We start from the raw sequence: 18,767 nt of genomic DNA, 5'->3' as shown, positions 1-18,767 counted from the left end.
CGAACGAGGGGAGGAGGGCGCATCGCGTGCATCCTCTACGCGCACCTGATCCCTCCCCGCGGAAACGACCTGTTCCCATGGAATCGCTCGAATAGGAAACCAGCCTCCGACTCGCATGTATATGCATGCGTCTAGCACATAAGCTCGAGACGTGTAATCCTACGGATCCCACGAATTCGAAACGAGATACGCGTAACAAGCTTACGCCCTGTGGTCGCATTCACCGTCTCGCCTCTGCTCCGGATTAGCAATGATCTCCTTTATGCGTGGGATGATCGGTGCTTCCACTCGCGCGACTTCCCTTCGTTCTACCTACAACCACGTAATCGACCAACCGAGGATAAATATTGGGTCGTAGCTGAGGCTCGCGACACTTATTGTTCTCAAATTAATATTTCAAACGCGCCTTCGATCTCCTCGGGGGCTGTAGCTATGTTTCTTTGTAGCTACAGTACGGGCTTAGCGATCCCGAGGTACCCTAGCTATAGTGGGCACATACCTGACACGTGAAAAATAAAAGAAGTCGAGGATTGATGTGGAACAATGAAGATGTACAAGACTAGTGAGTTTTAACGAACAAGAGAGGACCAGTAGGTGCCGGAATCGATATAAAATAAATTGTAGGAAGATTCGAAATCTACCATTGTGTTCTCCTTTGACTCGATACTGTTACGTAAGAATTCCACATTTTGATTAAACAATAGTCGAAGGAAATATTGAAAAACCGATGAGTTGCCTCGTAGGAGTAATAAATCAAAAATCAAGAGTCACTCCTAAACGTCCATTATGACTCGAGAAAAGTCGCGCTGGAGCTAGATAAACATTATTGGGACCTTTTCGACCGTGACATATCCCTAGTATACTAAGAAAACTCACGACATTCCCACGCGATGACGAAACGACCTGTGCTATTGCAGGTGAGCAAGGATCGTAGGCATCCGCTATCAAAACCGTTCCTTTATTATGTTTGATTTCGTGAAGATCGATCACGCGGTGGACCACTGACTTCGACGGAAGCGCGACCTTGCTGTGAATTGGTGTATCTTTTATGTTAAGATCCTTTACGCGGAAGAACTTTTAACCTTTGCCTGAGAAGATTAATTCTATCATTAATGAGGGTTTTTCAAAAGAACCCTCAGGATTTTGTTTATCAAAAGCCAAGTATATCCCGCCAATAATTCCCACTTCAGGAGCCTTCGAGAGCTCGCAAACAAACCTCGGATTTGAATTTCGCATTATGCACAACGAACCTAACAGCCAGGAGTTTGAACGTTCCTCCTCCCCGTTATTGGCGATTGAATTAGCGAACGTCGCGGGGTATGGGGGACTTTTGAACTTTCCGCGGAGGAAAAATGTTCGCGAAAGCGAGGAATCTCTTTACTGGGCCGAAAGTGCTTTACTTTGTCGCGTCAAAGAAGACGAGCGGGATGATACAGCGCGCAGAAGCGTGGAAGGATGGAGGAGACACGGCGAAGAGGGGGTGGGTTTCGTTAGGTCGGGCGCAGTTTTGATGATAACGAGCGGATTTGCAATCACGACTACATTGTGCAGGATCCTGCTGTTAGCTAACTTGAAGAGGGATGAAACTCAGACGGGCTGAGATCACAGAGCAGGAAGCTGGGAGCGCGACGTAGACGGCGGATGAGAGGCTTTCGTGCCGTCGCTGTTCGCGTACACCACCCCCTTTGCAACCCCCGTCGAGAACGGTGGAAAGTGGAAATCCCGAAATTACAGGACTGCACGCATCCGTAGACGTTGCAGCCGCGTATACCGTTGCATAAATATCTCGCGAAATTTCCGACTGTGCAAGGCAATTCCTCGAGATAGACACCTCGGATGTCTTCCTGCTAACGAAGGACGATACCTCTGGCTAATGAACACCTGGGAATAGCGAAAGATATTTGTCTTATGGGGATTGTAGTGAATCCGAGATACGAGAATCGAGCGTTGAAATTCGAATTCATCGAACTTGTCAATTATCGTCACTTGCATTTAGTCGATAACGACAGTTGGAAGGAAGAAACTAGCCTGGTTACGTCGACGATCCGGCGTCTTCGGATTTGTACACCAGTTTGCGTGTTTGCACAGCAGGCGGTTAGGCTGACACGTCTGCTTTCTCGAATTTGTATTCTTTTATGGAGTATCGAGGGCTTGACGACAATGGGCCCCCTCGAAAGTTCGTCGAGATGGAATTGGAATGGAAGATGGCTTCGAATATGGGAACAGGTCTGTAAGGCACTTTTATCATGATAATAGACGCTTGGGAAATTCTTGGGGAAATGTTTGGAGGGAAACCGCGAGTCCAAAACCAAAGGAAGAAGGGACAGGGTCTTTTCTGACGGAATTTATGCTCTTCAAGTTTTACAAGATTCCTGGTCAGAAATTGTTATCGGACTTCGGGGTGCACAAGAGTTTACAGAATACACAATGTAACAGCCTTCAAGTTTTGCGAGATTCTTGCTCAGAAATTGTTATCAACTCCAGTGTCCGAGAATGACCTAACCGTGGGATGCACCTGCTCCTCTCCCAACAACGAGCAATTTCACCTTACCGAAGACAGCGACAAAGAATACCTTAAAAGCCTCATATGAACGTTGCAACGAAGTGTTCGTGCCTCCTGGAGAAAGGGACATCGATCGCGAACAGGATTCTCGATGGTATCGATTAATGCCATCGAGACCAGCGACCAGGCTGTCCCCTTCGGCAGGATCGGCACCGTGGAACCCCGTGGCTCCTTTTTCGAGGATCCTCCGAGTGTCCTCGCGAGGTAGGACCTTTGTCCACCGTCGGTCCCACCGCTGGAATAATTCCACCGCCATTTTTCTCGCTTTATGCCGGGTAAGCGTTACTAATGGCCCCGTTCCCCTGCCGATCGCAGGACCCTGCTCGCCGATTCTTGTTCCTGAAGGCGTAAACGCCCAGTGGCGGATCCGTTAGGTGCGCGAATTAGTACTACGCTAGTTTTTAACACCAGTTACTCCCCACCAGAGTTGTTTTAATTAATTTTTGTCCATTTGGTCGTTTGTGTACCTTTTATTTAATTTATGAAATTGGTGAGCCTCGACGAAAGCTGTCCACGTCAGCGAAAATGATATGGAACGTAGTCCAACACATCGAAAATAACTTTTAATGGTAACGTCCTTTGAGAATGGCAAATTTTCGACGCTTTTGAGTGGATAGATTGAAGAATCGTGAAGTGAGGAGCTGTTTAGGGGCCCAAGACCGAAGCATCGTTAATTTCATGGTAGACCCGACCCTGCGTTCGTGCACGTGTGCCCTCTTGAGCCTCTGCACGCGTTCATGCGACCATCTTAATAAATAAGGAGCACCGCTGCGCATCGAGAACATATAACGCGCATTTGTCTCGAAAATGTTAGGTCCCTCGTGGTCGCATACCGCAGAAATGGTCGGAACAAATGGGCCGAATTCTGACCGTCCTTTCTCGCTTCGAATATAAGTGGACGTCAACCCTTTCCGTGTCTCGTGAGCACACACCGTTACAATTAAACGTAAAAGATGATGCTTCGAAAAAGTAGAGGGAAATTTTTTCGAAATTTCTTTTCAAAATATTCGAGATACCCAGACAATGGAATATCTTGAAGAATAAGAGACGCGAAAAAAGAAACTCGATCGTTTTTCATGATATTTCCTACCAACGAAAGAAGTCACCTCTTTCTTGGTAACCGACCTCATTGTGCAGGAATCATTCACGAGGTAGTGGAACACCTTTCTTTTCGACTTTCATCGTGGCGCACCAGATCTTCCTGAGAAAGGAAAAACTTGCTTGTTTTCCCCGAAAAAAGCCCGCATCGACAAAACCCTTGCGTCCCCAGGGGTGATAGAAATTTCCTCGGGTGTAAAGTGCGATATTCAGGCCAGCCAAGGAACGCTGGAACACCTGCGGTGAAACCGCATGCAGATGTATTCCACCGTGTTTCCTATTCAATGGGGAATCCCGGGACCGAATTAAACGAAACTTGTAAACAATCGAGTCGTCTTTAGCCTCTTAGGCACGGCTTGATTGTATAAGATAGATCGGCTTGACGAAGACCCAACGAAATACGTAAAGTTTCGTTGCCAAACGTTCCACTCGCGACCACTTTGCCAGTATAATTTGAGAGGCATTGGCGCCCTTTCTTCCTTCGATCCCTTTTCGCCTCGCTTGGGGCATAATTCAAGAAACAGTGGATTTCACGGATGCGTACACACGCGCACGGTTTCGGTATAGCAATAAAAAGATAGGGTCCGAGAGGAGAACCCGTTTGACAGTTTTCCTGGGTCCCGAAACGAAACGAAACGAAAAATTCATATTCATCTTCCAGCGTGGGCGTATGCGGGTCGTCGAGTCGTGTGAATGTATACTTAGGGCCCCTCACCCACACGCGGACACGAAGGATCCGATAGAGAGAGAGAGAGACGCATGCCACGAGAGAGGGATAACAGTGATAAAAGGCGTTAGTCCATTTCGGAATGATTTATGTGTCGGCGGGGCAGAAATACAAACAGGTGCTCGAACCCCCTCGAGAACCCAAACTCATCGAAAATAAAAAGGAAACGACGGAATATAAAATATATATCCACGCGTAAATATGGTTGGAAAGGGGATGGTGTCTGGTCTAGGGGTAACCCGTAACTAAACGGTCAACCGACGCTCATTCTTTGACCTTGCGTCTCACGAAGATGAAACGCTTCGATCGCCCTTGGATCCTACCGATCCACGGGTTTACCTGGCCTCTAGTCGATCGCTGATCGTTTCGAGGATTTCGACGCGATTATCGCACCGTACAAAACTGGTCGTGCAAGAGAAAAGATGGAGAAGGCTCGAGAAGGGTTGTCGCAATGAGCACCAAGGAAGGAGTTGAAGGCAACCTTTATAACTAACTCGTGAAAGGCACTCGTCAAAAAGTCGTGGAAAATCATGATCGATACGATGGATCGTTATCTAAAAGACCGTAACCCGTACTGTTTGCTTTCGTCCAATTCGACATAACAAAACCAGTCGTTGTTCCTGTCTGACGCAATTCTCGCGCAGTCGAGGCGCGGTTCGTCATCTCTACGTTTCCAGTACGTGACATTTCACGTGTGTTTTGGATCATGAATATACATGTATCGTTTTCTTATCGCATACCTAATCGAGGAATTATCAAAACTCCATGCACGAGTGATCGATAATTCGATCGTTTTTTTAGGTGCGCGATCACGTGGTTGTCACACGGAGATACTGTGTAGAGATGTGAAAAGACCCTTGGGACTTTATTTTTTACTAACACGATATTCAAGAGTATTTAATCGCTAACTTCGACAAGCACTTATTCGATGTACAAAATCGTGAAATTTCAAAAGAAGAGGGATGCTCGAAGGACCAAGAATCCTCGAGGAAAGAAAGGAACTGCAAGGGTAGACCGAAGACGAGGACGGTGATAGAAATTGGAGCGGAAAAACGCGCTCGTAGAAGAGAACGCGTGGAAGAAGAACGCGCTCGAATCTCCGCGGAAATTCCATTCGGGGTTTGATTCGCTTCAGGTGTGGCGCCCCACCTCCCCCATCCATCAACCCCACAAGTTACCAGCGAAGTGTACCGAGAGGGGAACGTGGGCGTGACCAGGTAGGCGGGGCGTCAGGTACATTTCAGGGTCTTCGCCCTGAAAACCATCGTTTGCGAGCCAACCCTCGCCGCGAACGACCCCGACTCACATAACGCGGTTCCCCCACCAGTTTCGGTGACTGTCACCCACACAAAGGCGCCTGGCGCCACACTAACGACACAGACGCGTCCACACAACGATGATACAGGCTTTTGCTCGCGCGTGGTTCGAGCGACGATTGAAGTGGAAGGGGCAGAATCGAGGATGCCAGTCTTCCCCGGGCCACGGATCCGGACAGGGTACTGTTCTTTGATCCCTTTTCGATCTTCGATACTTCTCGCGACGGGCAAGCTTCTTATCTTGGTAAAAACCTCGAATAACAAACGAACGATCATTTTTTTTTTTACTCGTCACTTGGTGAACGATAAGTCCCAATCGGAATTTGACGATGAAATTTCACCTCCAAAGGATAAACGCGTATTTAAAGGTTCGTTCGATGGAGTAAACGTCGTGGATCTGTCGTCGTGGTGTGTTTTAATTCGTGATTCGTTTTTGGAGGAAGTTTCTGCCCGCTCGTGGCTGTCATCGCCCACCCGGCGGACGTGCCCACGCGTCGCGTCAATCCTCGCGCGAGTTCTGAAGTTTCTGGACACGGTGTTGTGATCAGGACTCGACGCATCGAATCTCAGAGACATTTGCGAACACGTGTGGCCTCCTGTTGGACTTCTCGTTGATTATGGAACGGGAGAGGTGCTCGTGACTCGGAGGATCCACGAACGGGACAACATGAAGGTGAATCTTCGCAAGTTTAGGAATTATTATTTGTTTATCTAACGTTTAATAGCACACTTATATATAAGAGTATTTAACGAGGGTTTTCTAAAGGCATCTTTCCTTATCAATGACCTGCGCATACTCTTTAACTCACTCCAAATGGAGTTATTCAAATCGTAAAGTATTCAAGCACATTTCACATTGCAACTTGATATATTCATGGTTCGTAGAGTATTAGATTAGAAACTCCTTTAGGAAATCTCCTTACTTTGTGTAACGTTAAACGATGCACCTAATTGGATCGAGTTCGTACAAAATTCAAAGCTGTCTGACTCACGGCAAATAATTCGAAGGTATCGGCGAAAAATAATTCGCGATACCTGGTGAAACGTACAAGGCCTATAAATCACGGCGATTGGTACTCCCTCGTGCCATTAAACGTCCGTCCGTGCAGCAAAGTGACGAATCGAACGTGCACGAGCATCTTCGGTGTCCGGTAGTCGGTAGTGGAGCCCGTTTGACCTCTTCACCTGTGCATTTCTCACTTTGTCAGCTCATCTCCGTCGCCCAGAACTCGTGACGAATAAAAAATGACTCCTATTATTCTTCTTAACTGCTCGTTGATTGCATTCTTCGGGGATCGCGTCCACTTACCAAGGCCAACGAAACCAATTCAGAAATTCCTTCGTTCCTCCAACGAAGCTCCTCTAATTCGAGATTAAACTCGCTTTGTCATACGAAACGGTAGGATAGGAAATATCGAACAAAAGTATATTTTTATTGGCCTACCACGTTCCTTGGAAGCCAGTCGTGTTTCGTTGAGCTCGTAGATTTTCTGGTCCAAAATCTTTTTAACGCTTCGAGGACGTTTTCGTCCAAATTTCGACCCGTTGTAAATTACCCCTTGGATCTCGTAGGGTTTTCGGTCGATCGTAAAGCGGGGCGCCATTGTAAAATCCCATGGCTCACAGTCCACGGACCCATGGGTCATCGGGATACCTTTTATTTTTCTCCGCGCGACTTTTCCCGTTTGCGCAACTCTCAGGTAATGGAAAAGCAACATCCCTTGTCTCATGCCTCGCGTTCTCCTCTCAGAGCGTTGAAATTTATGAACTAGCATTTCCTTTTGGAAATTTAATACTGGAAACAATAGGGATTCGCGAATTTACAGGCGACACATCGTCGAAAGGATTTGAATTAATCAACGCGACAAGATATTGAACGAATATTTATATAATCTTCGTTGTGCTTACGTTGGTCTACGTACGTGCGCGTTTTGCGAGAATATGCGAGTCCTTTCGCGACTTAATACGACGCAGGAAGCGTGAAAATTTATCGTTCGCAAACAATAGATTTAATGAGTCGCAATTACATAGAGTGACGTTTAATAGGCGCAGTGTTTTCGTTGAGCAACATTTATTACGTGATAATAGAAATTTACGATTGGTTATGGATAGGGATTATTACTCTGCGAAATATGTAGCGTCGGGTATTAATAAATTACTATTACGAAGTCCAAGAGTCACGGTCGTCGGCGCTGTTGTTCGATTGTTTATTGAAGTCTAATCTCGTCGACCATTTTATTTTTATTGCATATCTCGTTAAAATATTACCTTTGTCTCTATTTTCCAATCGGTGAATACATATTTATTTGGCATCGCTAAGCGACGATGGTCCTCCATCGATACATCAAAGTTCGGATCTTAAGCTTCCCGTAATTGTCAGCGTACATTTATTAATTGCAATTACGAATAAGGTGCACAGCTGATTCACCTCTGACGAGAGACATAGTAATCGCGACGTAATGGCCGCGGTGTCCGCGACGCGGTATTAATCGACGCGCTCGCGTCGCGGCAATGTCGAAGAGGAACACACCGGGGCTCGCTTTCCAAGGGAAGATCGAAATGCCAGAAGGTATAAATCACAGGTGGGAAGTTCAACTTTGCCTTCGGCAGATCATAAATCAATGACCGTCCAGCTATGCGTGAAATGATTACTCCCCGACGAGGAGGACAGAAAGAGGAAGACGGAACGAAACACGAGTCCGTGGCCGTCTACGAAATTGGCTGTCGTCGATGTTGTCTTTCTCGAGGTGTCTGTTGTGCAACGGGGCCTTTCTTGACTGCGTTTCTTCCTTCGTGGCTGCTCGAACCGCTCTTTTCGCACTATCCTATTGGAAACGATGAGAGCTCTTCTACCATCCACCGTCAGGGAGTGACATGTGCCATTAGAAATAGGGGATTAATCTTAGCTAAACATGCGCGAAACGGGTTGGTAATATTTGTCGGCTAATTGCGATCGATTTTTCATATATTAAATTGAGTAGCAGAATAATAAGTGGCACGAACTTATGAGACGACCTACTATACGAACAAAATATTTTTCTGCTGGTCCAGATGTTCAGTAAGGTATCTCGAAAGTTTCAGGAAGACCCATTCGATCGTGTTCTCATAGAAAATTTCCAAAGTCTCGTTACACTCGAGTCTCGTCATAACTACACTTGCAATTCAAGCTGACGTAATTTGAGATGCGTTACTCGGCTAAACCAGCCGTGAAACCAGTCGTCTATCAATTTCTGTTTTATTGTCTAAAGCAAACATGATCCTAACGTCACGCGTGCTTCGATTTAAAAAATGGCAACGTCCGATTAAATTACACGCGACAGCTTTCGCGGATCGAAGTTAGCAAACGCGAGGTGGGGCACGGGGAGTAAAACACGAGAACGCGCAATAAATCCATGGACGTAATGTAATTAACTCATTGATTGCACGCTGTGACGAACAATAACCTTTGTGCATTACTCGTGTACCAATTAATATTATCGAGGCGAAACTCGCCGTGGCCGAGGTGCACGTGCAGGTACGCTTGTGCGCGCGTACAGGTGTGCGTGCATGAGCACGTGTGCCTCGAGACGGCGATAAGAAAAAAATTGCATACAGATCAGATACGCGTTATCTTCGCGTTTATCTCTACGCACTCACAATGACTCTCCCCCCCCCCCTCCCCCTCTCGTCGTTGTCTTTCTCCCCCTTTCTCTGTCCCGACAGCGCTGGGACTGAAAAAGAAAACGAATCAGCTGCGCCGTGTCGTTGAATTGTCAATTAATCGCAGTCGAAATCCCTAGCACAGATTTGTCTCGAGTTCGAGGCTAACGAACGACGAGAGAGGCTGGAGGGGACGAGCAAAATTTTTAAATATTTGACTGTTAAATATGTCGAACGATATAAATAAATGAACGTTGCGATCGTTTGCGAGCCTACAGCTTCGTTGTTCTGGATTATTAACAATTCCGTCGGATTTAATAGCTCGATCGCTGAGTCGAGCGATAAATCTTGAATATTATACGAATGTTAAATTAATATATCGCGGCCGTAGTAAATTCTGCGGACGACATACGCGAGGTTTATATGGTCAAGCTCGTAGAAACCTCTTTCCGGTTTATAGTTTGCGGAGAGGTTCACCAGCCCACGGACGGAGATCCCTCGATCGCTAATTACTTAAACGAGAACCCCACGTTATCTCCCTCGTATTCGATCGATTAGCTCCACTCCGTGAGTAATTCATGGATCTCATTGATGTTTTATTTCGGTGCCTTATCGGCTTTAAAAGATTTCTTCGAACGCAAAACTCTACTCTGCAGCGTTAATTAATTCAACGTTTTCGTTAACCTGGAAGAATCCACGCGGAGGCGAAATAAAGTACTCCGGGTGTTTAAATCTGTCCCCGCAACGAACGAATTGACGCCCACGTAAAAATTGTCCCGCGCACACGCAGCGATACAGAACGCGTGTGTAATCACGCGAATCGTAGACGTTGGCCAGCCTGTCCAGGGACCGAGGGATCATGCCCAGAGCGGCATCATTTATCAGCCAGCGGCCCACCGCTCGTTTATTATTTCACTTTGCCCAGTATTAATTGAGATTTGGAGCCCGCAGCCAGGCTTTCCGTACTCCGCACCCGGAAACCATTCCCCTCTGCGCTCCCTCTGCTCTTACTAGAACATTTGCTTTATGAATCGATCCACGATCGTCGTTTCACCCAGCAACAAATTCTAACGCGCCCCATAACGCTAACGTACGCGCTGTCCGGCGAGTTTTCCAGCGTCGTACATGGAGAATCTGAATTATCGCGGACGTTTGTTCGACTTATAGAATGCGTAAGATAATGTACGACCCATATATTCGTGGTTTGTTTAACTTATGGTACGAGGTAGATGCTACGCGGGTTGTATTCGCAACATCTGCGAAGAGGAGACCGCTAGAAACTCATTTTCGAAAAATAGCGCGACAAAGAACTTCCGAGTGTTTAATTTGTATTCTTGAAAAAAATCAAAGAGTTAACGATTAATCGACTACCGATTCTTGCAGACCGAGATCGAGACGGAGCCCGAGTGCGCGGACGGTATCCTCTGTTCGAACAACAACAACAACAACAGCACCAACAACAACAACAACGTGCCAGGCATCAAGAAGATTGGCGCCAGTATTGGAAACACCGACAACCACGATGGATTGGAAATGGACTGCGGCGGTTGCGGGGAAAGCGTTCGCGAGCGCACTGTCCTCTGCGTAGGGGGTCGTACCTGGCATTCCAGGTGCCTCAAGTGTTGCGCCTGTGCGAGACCCCTGCACGACCAGCACTCTTGCTTCCTTCGGGGGATGAGGCTCTACTGCAGGCACGACTACGCCTTGTAAGTACAACTCGTTTCTATTTCCAGGCTAGCTGGATCCCGAGTGTTCGAGTTTAACCTTTAAGCTATTCCTCGAACGAGCGACCCTCCGAAGATTTATGTTTCTGGAGTCAACCCACGTTTTTATTGTAACGCAAGGTGTCGAAGAGAATTCTTGTTGTGGTTGCATAGGCGGTGGTAGCATGGTAATTTCACTGATCACAATGAAAAGTGGGACCTGAAACGAGCATAAATATCGTCTATTAACACGTTGGTCGCCACATCACTCATATATGGGTGACAGGGATTTTCATTAAGGAGTTAACAAAAATTAATTCTAATGATCAAGTCTTAAAAAAATGAAATCTGGATCAGATTATATAGTTCCACGAGTATGTCTGGCATTGAAAGTGTTAATACAGTAAAGTACCATACGAGAATTTCACCCAAAAAATATAACCAAAGGGTTCTGGACTTTCCCCAGAGGACTCAGCAGCCCCCGTTGATCTATCCGTGTCTTTCAGTCGCTCGATCACGTGGCGATCGATTAAAATCGACAGTTGTCTCGCGATCCAGAAGCAACCCAGGGGATTATCGATGTATCCAATAATATTCCGGCTGATCTGACCCGGGACACCCCACTGGTCCCGCAACCAGTGGGCAGAGCCCCAGCTTAAGAGGACGTTTCTCGACTACCACGCGAGCTCCTGGAAAGAACGATCATTTGTTCGACTTACGAGACAGTTCTCACCGAGTACGCTGACACCGACATAACCGATATCTTGGACACCCTGTCGAGCAGTTTCAAAGGATTCCACGAGCAACTCCCCCGGGAGCGATTTTGACGGGTATCGGTCTGGATTAGATGCTCGTGACTCGCCAAAAAACGTTTCTTTTGAAGAACAAGCTGCTCGTGGAAGCGTGGTTTTTTCACGTCAACGTTCCAGTATCGCGGACTTTCACTTAAAAGTGCAAGTATTAATTTCAGGAACGTGGATCTGGTAAAACTTGTTTCAGTAGTATCCGCGAGGTTCCATTAACATGGAAGTAGCCTGCTGCGATATTGGAGGACGCGAAGGAAAGCAATTAGTATAGTCCATTCGAAGTGCAATCTTAGGGTAAAAAACGAGTATAAATGTTGTCGAGTGTCGTGTGTTGGAACTAAATCGATTTTAAGTTACATATCCACTACCTGTTATTTTGATACTTCGGTTTAATTCTGTTATCGATTTTAAAGCGATAGTACAGCCTACGCCTGCTTACTAGTTTCCCCGATAAACAATAAATCAGCTTTGCATCGCGAAAAAAAGATGAAACGCGGTCCACACCGTTCGTTATTAATTAAAGTGAATTATATGCTTGGATTTGCATCGGTGTAAATATTTTCATGCGGTATGTTGCACTCGGCACTTTATACAGGTAAAATGATTGCACGTACTCCTCCTCGTCAAAGGTTTCCTTCGGGACATTTCAAAATAAATTATCTCTCTATCTCTAAATGCCATCGCAACATATACATCATCGATAAGACCGAACCACGCGCTAGAATCATCGCTATTATTCGTCGTTAATTAAAAGTGATCTAATCGCTCCAGCAAAATTATTCGACGCCCTAAATCCAGGTTGCTCGAATCTGATCACGGTTTCGTTTCTCCTCGACGCCTGTCGATTGAAAAAGCGCCGTTACAAAAGTTCGGTGCCTGGCGATCGGCGAAACCCGGTCTTTTTTTCCTGGTGGGGCCTGTAACCGCGAGAAAAAGTCTCAGTTGAGATGTCCTTTATTCGTGGCCAGGATCGGGGCAGCTTCAACGTCACAACGTGACTCGCAGTCTAGCGCGCGAGCATGCGTGGTACACGTACGGGGTCCCGGTGACGTGAATAGCCGACTGTACGTGAGGTCCAAAGAAGAAGACGAAGAAGAAGACAGAACCACGAAGACTACATCGGAAGACATTAATCACCCACCGGCGAATCCCTAGTGCGTCGTTCGTACGTCGAATAAGCGGCCACGGATATCTGTTCATCTGCGGGAATATCTGCACCCACGTGACGGGGCCACGTGACCAGAAAGGAGAGAACGCGTTTAGCGAGATCATCGACGTAAACTTGACGGGGGGGAACGCGAGGGTTACGAAACGTGTCAGTTGTTTCGGAAACACGAATCTTATCCGGATTTATTTTCGTTACTGCCTCGGATTCGAAATTCATTTTCAGTTCCTGAATGAAAAATCGCGACCAACGTGTTAAAAAAAGTAAAAGACAACAACTATTTTATTCAGTAATTTCTGTTAATATCGAAAACGGGGGTTCCAAGGAGGGTTTAGTCGATTACAAAGCGATTCCAGAAGGGCAGTGGTTTTTGATTGAGAACACGAATATACAGCCACGGGGATGTGGGTGCCGAGTCACGAGCAAGGACTGCCAGTGTTCCATGGGACCGAGGAATTCGCCTCGTAAGGCCCCCGAAGCCAGCTGTGATTCTCTCTCTCTCGTCCACCCTCGTGTGTCGGTGCTTTTCGGATCGGGACGGGTGTCTTTTAAATTAATAAATATTCACCGACGCTATTCTCCGCCCCCTACGATCGTTTCCACGGTGTCGTTTCGCTTCGAATAGAAAAAAAAAATAAAAATAGGGGGGGGGGGGGTCCGAGGAATGAAACGACGCGGCGAGTCGGGACCCCAGAAATCGCTCTATTAGCGGTCTCAGCGTCGAAATTCCGGTTCTCTTAATTCAGTGTGGCCGTAGCTCGCGACAGTGAATCGGTCGCCGCCTTAATCACGACCTTATCGTTTCTGCCTTAATGGCACTTAAATGCAAATGCCTACGCCTTCCGAAAAAAGGCCCCGAATCCAGCTGACGCGAAACCCTGGGGGTAATCTCAATTCCCGCCGAGCGATTTCAACGATTTCCTGAACACAACTCCGGCCCGATAATCGGCAATAATTTGGAAACCTACTTAACGAATATATTTCTGCTTTGGGGGGCCCCGCTTCCTGATTCCTCCGCCAGTTTACGACGCGAGGCCAGACGAGCGTTTTATCGTTTCACGGTTTCGGGGGCTTGTTGAGAATTTTAATTATTAGGCGCGATCAATTTTACAAAATTACTTGGACGTGTATAATTCAGTTACTTTGTTGCGAGTATTTAGGCAGGCACGACGTTAAACGTAACAAGAGTAAAGATCAGAGTTAACATTTTTGTTAACATTCTTTCTAAAAATCAACCCTTACGGTAAGAATAGCTATATATAAAGTGCCTGCAAGTTTAGTTTTAACAATGAAGAATCACTCAATAAATCACCAAATAAAAAAACTAAAGAATAATTTAGAAACGTTGACCAACCAAACATAGCCCAAGTAAACAATTAATTATTCTTCGAAAAAAAGGACGACCTAACGTCCTACCGATTGAAAAAATGAGAATCATCGACAACGATCGAGAGACCCTCCTCCCTGTCGATAATAGGGTCCCTAATCGGTTCTCGAACTCCTGTCCATATCTCGCATGCTTACAACCCTCGAAAACAATAATTCAACCTTCAAAATACACTGGACGTTGTATTTTATTTAGTCCTTCGTTTATCTCGCCGATGATATCGGAGATCGCGATCGCGATCTGCCTGCAGGAGCGCGAGAATCGAATGTGCCTGGACGTCGAACCGCGGGGGAGGAAGGGGTGTGTGTGTGCGGGGGCACCATGAATTCTATCGTGGTCGAGGTCCGGATAGCGCCTGACTTAATCCCCCGTTGACTTATAGGGCCCGCCTATGTGGAAGAACAAATGAATAAATTAGGGCGGGGTCGTTTGGTAGCCGATGTACGGCCCTGAAGATTTATAGATACCCAATACCAGTCCCCCTTCCCCTCTCTTTCGAGGCTGGTTACACGGGGCTTCTGCTGTCTACCCTTCTCTCTTTTGGTCGTCCAAGGTAAACGCGAGAAGGAAAGGGGTGGCGCCACTATTTATGCTAATCGCCACCTCGCTCCGAAACGTTCGAGGGGTCCGAGCATGATACTTCGCGGCGAGATCGCGTCATCTTTTGCACTTTCACGGTTTACACGGTCGAGGTGTCCGGCAAAATTGGTCGCAAACCACGAGAAACGATCCCGTTTGATGTTTATGAACGATTTGGGAGGACAGAGTGTTTTTCAGGGAGGACCTCTTCCGTAGGATCGATGATAATGATATTCCAGTGGGGTTTTGTACGATGGAAAGCGATCCAAAGACACGTCTCGAGAGGTACGCGCTCTACACGCTTCTAGGCGTGTCCTGTGCACGATCACCATAACCAATAATACCCTAAAATATCTTCGATGCAACGGTGACGATGCAATTCATGCTGGGGACTAATCCTTCCGTGGCTTACCATATTTTTCCATACAATAACCCTTTGGTCGATCCATTCTTCTTTTTCACCTTGTGCTTATTCTTCTCTTCAGTTTCGTCTCCCTCGTCTATTTCACTGCGAAAAAGGAGCGCAGCTAGAACGCAAGAAAAATTGAGAAGCAAAGCTATGGGGAATCAGTTTGCAGCTCAATTCAGATCCTTATTCACAGGAAGGAAACTTGAAAATTAAACATTTTTAACTATGTGTGTGTGTGTGTGTGAAATGAAATGCAATATACAGTGTAACGTTGAAGGGTGACTTGCAGAGAAGTTTTCCACCACTCCAGAAAATTCTGAAGCCCCTAATTTTTCACAGGAATACTGTTACTCGGTACTCTTACTAGGCCACGTTTCGCGTTGACAGCTAATTAGCGAAGCCAGGTCGCTCGTATATTCCGCGCCAGGGGCAACAGTCTCGTGTCGTCCGTTTCCTGGTCGTCGGTATAAATTCAAAGGGCTGGAGTCATTTGTAGGGCGAGGGGAAGCCGCGGGACTGAGACGTCGAGATAATCTCGACGTAATCTGATGGTCGAATCGCGAGAGGTCGACTCAGGGATCCTTAAACCGTGGCTCGCGCTTCTGACGCGCTCCACTCCGAGGGACATCGAGTGGCAGAGTAGTATGTTAATGAGGACAGGGCCACGGGATTCTCGTGCACGGAGGTCCTGAATGAACCTGCACCCTGACCGAAAATAGACCCTTGTACCTCTCGACCACTCGCTTTTTGCCTCGCGAAAGAGCCACCGCGTGCCGCGACTGCTAATTTGAAACGAAAACACTAGCCAGCGAGGATTAACCCTTTGCACATCGTTGCAAAATGGACGAAGAGGAATCGCGTCACTTTTTAGGATCCTCAGTGATGAATAATAACTAAGGAGCAATGGAAAAGTAGTTGATAGAAATATTGGAACACCTTGTTTCCGTTCCCCAGTGCCAGAAAGATTTCAAATCTTGAATCTTCGACCCCAGCATTCATCCCTAAAACTTTTAATTTCCCAGAACTTTTGGAGCAAAGTGTGCAAAATGCGGTCGAAGCGTAGGTGCTGGGGATTGGGTGAGGAGGGCCAGGGAGAGGGTTTATCACTTGGCCTGTTTCGCCTGCGACGCCTGCTCTCGCCAACTCTCCACTGGAGAACAATTCGCCCTCTTGGACGCCAGGCTGCTCTGCAAGGCTCACTATCTGGACGTCGTCGAGGGCAACAATACCTCGTCCTCGGAGGACTGCGACTCAGAGCACGGTGGCAAGGGCAGCAAGACGAAGAGGGTGAGGACGACCTTCACCGAGGAGCAGCTATCCGTTTTGCAGGCCAACTTCCAATTGGACAGCAATCCCGACGGCCAGGACCTCGAGAGGATAGCCCACGTCACAGGCCTCAGCAAAAGGGTCACGCAAGTCTGGTTCCAGAACTCGAGGGCCAGGCAGAAGAAGCACAGTGGCAAGATCAAGTCGCAAAGTGAGTACTTTAGATCATTTTTTGTTAGGTTGTAAGGTAAAGGCACCTGTAGTGGACATTTTCAAGAGTTTTTCTTTTGGAAGAGCTTTCCTTTGTTTCTCGTTGAATTATCGTGGGTAATCAGTGATCTATGACTTCTGTTCGATTTTTCTGACAGAAATGGAATCATATCGAATAAAATTGCGATAAACGACTCTAAAACATAGTCGAAACGTAAATTAAACGACAGAAAAATGATCATCCCTCTTTATCTCTAGATACTCGCTAGATTTTAGATGCTGCTCACTGTTTAATATACGTTGTGGAGTACCTCGTATATTTTCTTTGCATTATTTTGTGTCTTTTCCACCACCCCTGTAGATATTCAACTACAGTTTAATTCTGTATCCAGTGCACCATTCGCCACCGATGCAGCACCATCCAGGCGACCTGTACCCTTCTGGAGTGAGCATGGTGGGCGCCTATTTGGGTGGGTATCAAGGTGGTAGCGCCGGAAGCGAAAGTCCTGGCAGCCCAATGACACCGCTCACCCCCTTGACACCCCTAACCCCAACGACGCCCAATCATCTTCAAGCTCAGTTCTGTCATCAGACAGGGTAACTTCGCGTGGACGAATTGTAAAAGAATCTCGCGCTAAACCGGTGATCGAATCTGAACATTCAGAATTTGCTACCTTCGTGATCGAAGGACCAAAAGTGACGTAGTCCTAGGATCTCGACGAGGGACGGCGAAAGAGAACGTAATTCGTGCATTCGAAATTTTATTTTTCATAGAAATTTTACGATATTTGCGTTGCTCCGATGATTGAATTACGAGTGAGAGAGTATCGAAGAAAGAAAGGACTCTCTTCGAGTTCTAGGATGAGAGATGAGAGTGAGAATGTTAATGTTAAGCAATCGAGATGTTTTCCCTTTCTTGTACATACCAAAAAAGCGTCAACGACGGAAAGGAAAAAGTGATAATATAAATAGGATAGGATTCCGCGGTGAGGATTATAGTTTAACGAATAGACAAATCGACGATTATTTATTCCTTTTCGGTTGCAACAGTTTGCAGATTGTATTCGGTTTCTTCCGCGCGGTGAGTGATTTAGCGAATTTATTGGCGAACGTGCAATGAACCATCGCGACAGAATTAGAAAGGAAATCATCGATTCGTAGGTATCGATAAATATTATTTTTCTCATTAATCATTTTACACTTTCAGAAAGAATTCCAACAAGTGTTTTGATTCATGTTTGACGACTTTTAAAGACGCATTTCCTTCTACAGTTATTTCAAGAATTTTCTAAGTTCATCCTGGGGAAGTCAAGTATTTGAAAGAACATTCCAGTAAAAATTATGAAATTGCGTTTTACGCATATCCTTTTAAGTTTCAAGATCCAGGCATCTATTACATAATTGCAACATTGCGCTCGCTGGTATTTTTCGAGTCCTTACGCGTGTCCTACAAACTATTTTATTTTCAAGACGAAATTGTACATAGACCTACCCTGTAGCTTTTGTATATAAACCTCGAGGAACTTCTGCATGAGTATTTGATATTGCTCCTGTGTTGTACACTAATTACCGCAATATTGTAAACCGTACTGTTATTAATAAAAGTGTCTTTTATTGTTAATGCTGTCTTTGACTCCGTGACGAATTTATGATTTATTGATAGACTGCGGAGTTTATGCATTTATGACCAACATATGCAAAATATGCACGTACGTATGCAGAATTTATTTACGTACGTGTTTAAACGTGTTATCCATATCAGCGTACGTATTATCCACCCATAAACGCACAAACTCCCAACGAATTTGTTATCTAAGAAAATTCTAATAGTTGATCCAATAAAATAAAAAAGTTTCTACTATTTACTCTTCTTCCAGTTTTAGTATCCACTTATGAGTT

General features: G+C 46.1%; 1 protein-coding gene across 3 annotated transcripts in view; it reads left to right on the top strand.

The window, feature by feature from the left end:
* LOC128877031 (LIM/homeobox protein Awh-like) overlaps positions 1-18,658 on the top strand; it is a 32,609-nt gene extending 13,951 nt beyond the window's left edge. Inside the window, exons 1-4 of one of the 3 annotated variants that reach the window (XM_054123983.1) lie at positions 5,640-6,377; positions 10,727-11,049; positions 16,415-16,869; positions 17,230-18,658. In XM_054123983.1, the coding sequence (XP_053979958.1) occupies positions 6,372-6,377; positions 10,727-11,049; positions 16,415-16,869; positions 17,230-17,357 (912 nt within the window). In that variant the 5' untranslated portion in view covers positions 5,640-6,371 and the 3' untranslated portion in view covers positions 17,358-18,658. Of the gene's footprint in view, positions 1-5,639; positions 6,378-10,726; positions 11,050-16,414; positions 16,870-17,229 lie in introns of those variants that run through there. The other 2 variants (XM_054123974.1, XM_054123992.1) reach the window with 2 other exon arrangements.
* Positions 18,659-18,767: the final 109 nt, after the last annotated feature.

The sequence above is a fragment of the Hylaeus volcanicus genome, chromosome 1, assembly GCF_026283585.1.
Source record: "Hylaeus volcanicus isolate JK05 chromosome 1, UHH_iyHylVolc1.0_haploid, whole genome shotgun sequence".
Lineage (NCBI taxonomy): Eukaryota > Metazoa > Arthropoda > Insecta > Hymenoptera > Colletidae > Hylaeus > Hylaeus volcanicus.
Note: the sequence above shows the minus strand (reverse complement) of the source record. Positions and strands in the feature narration are given on the sequence as shown.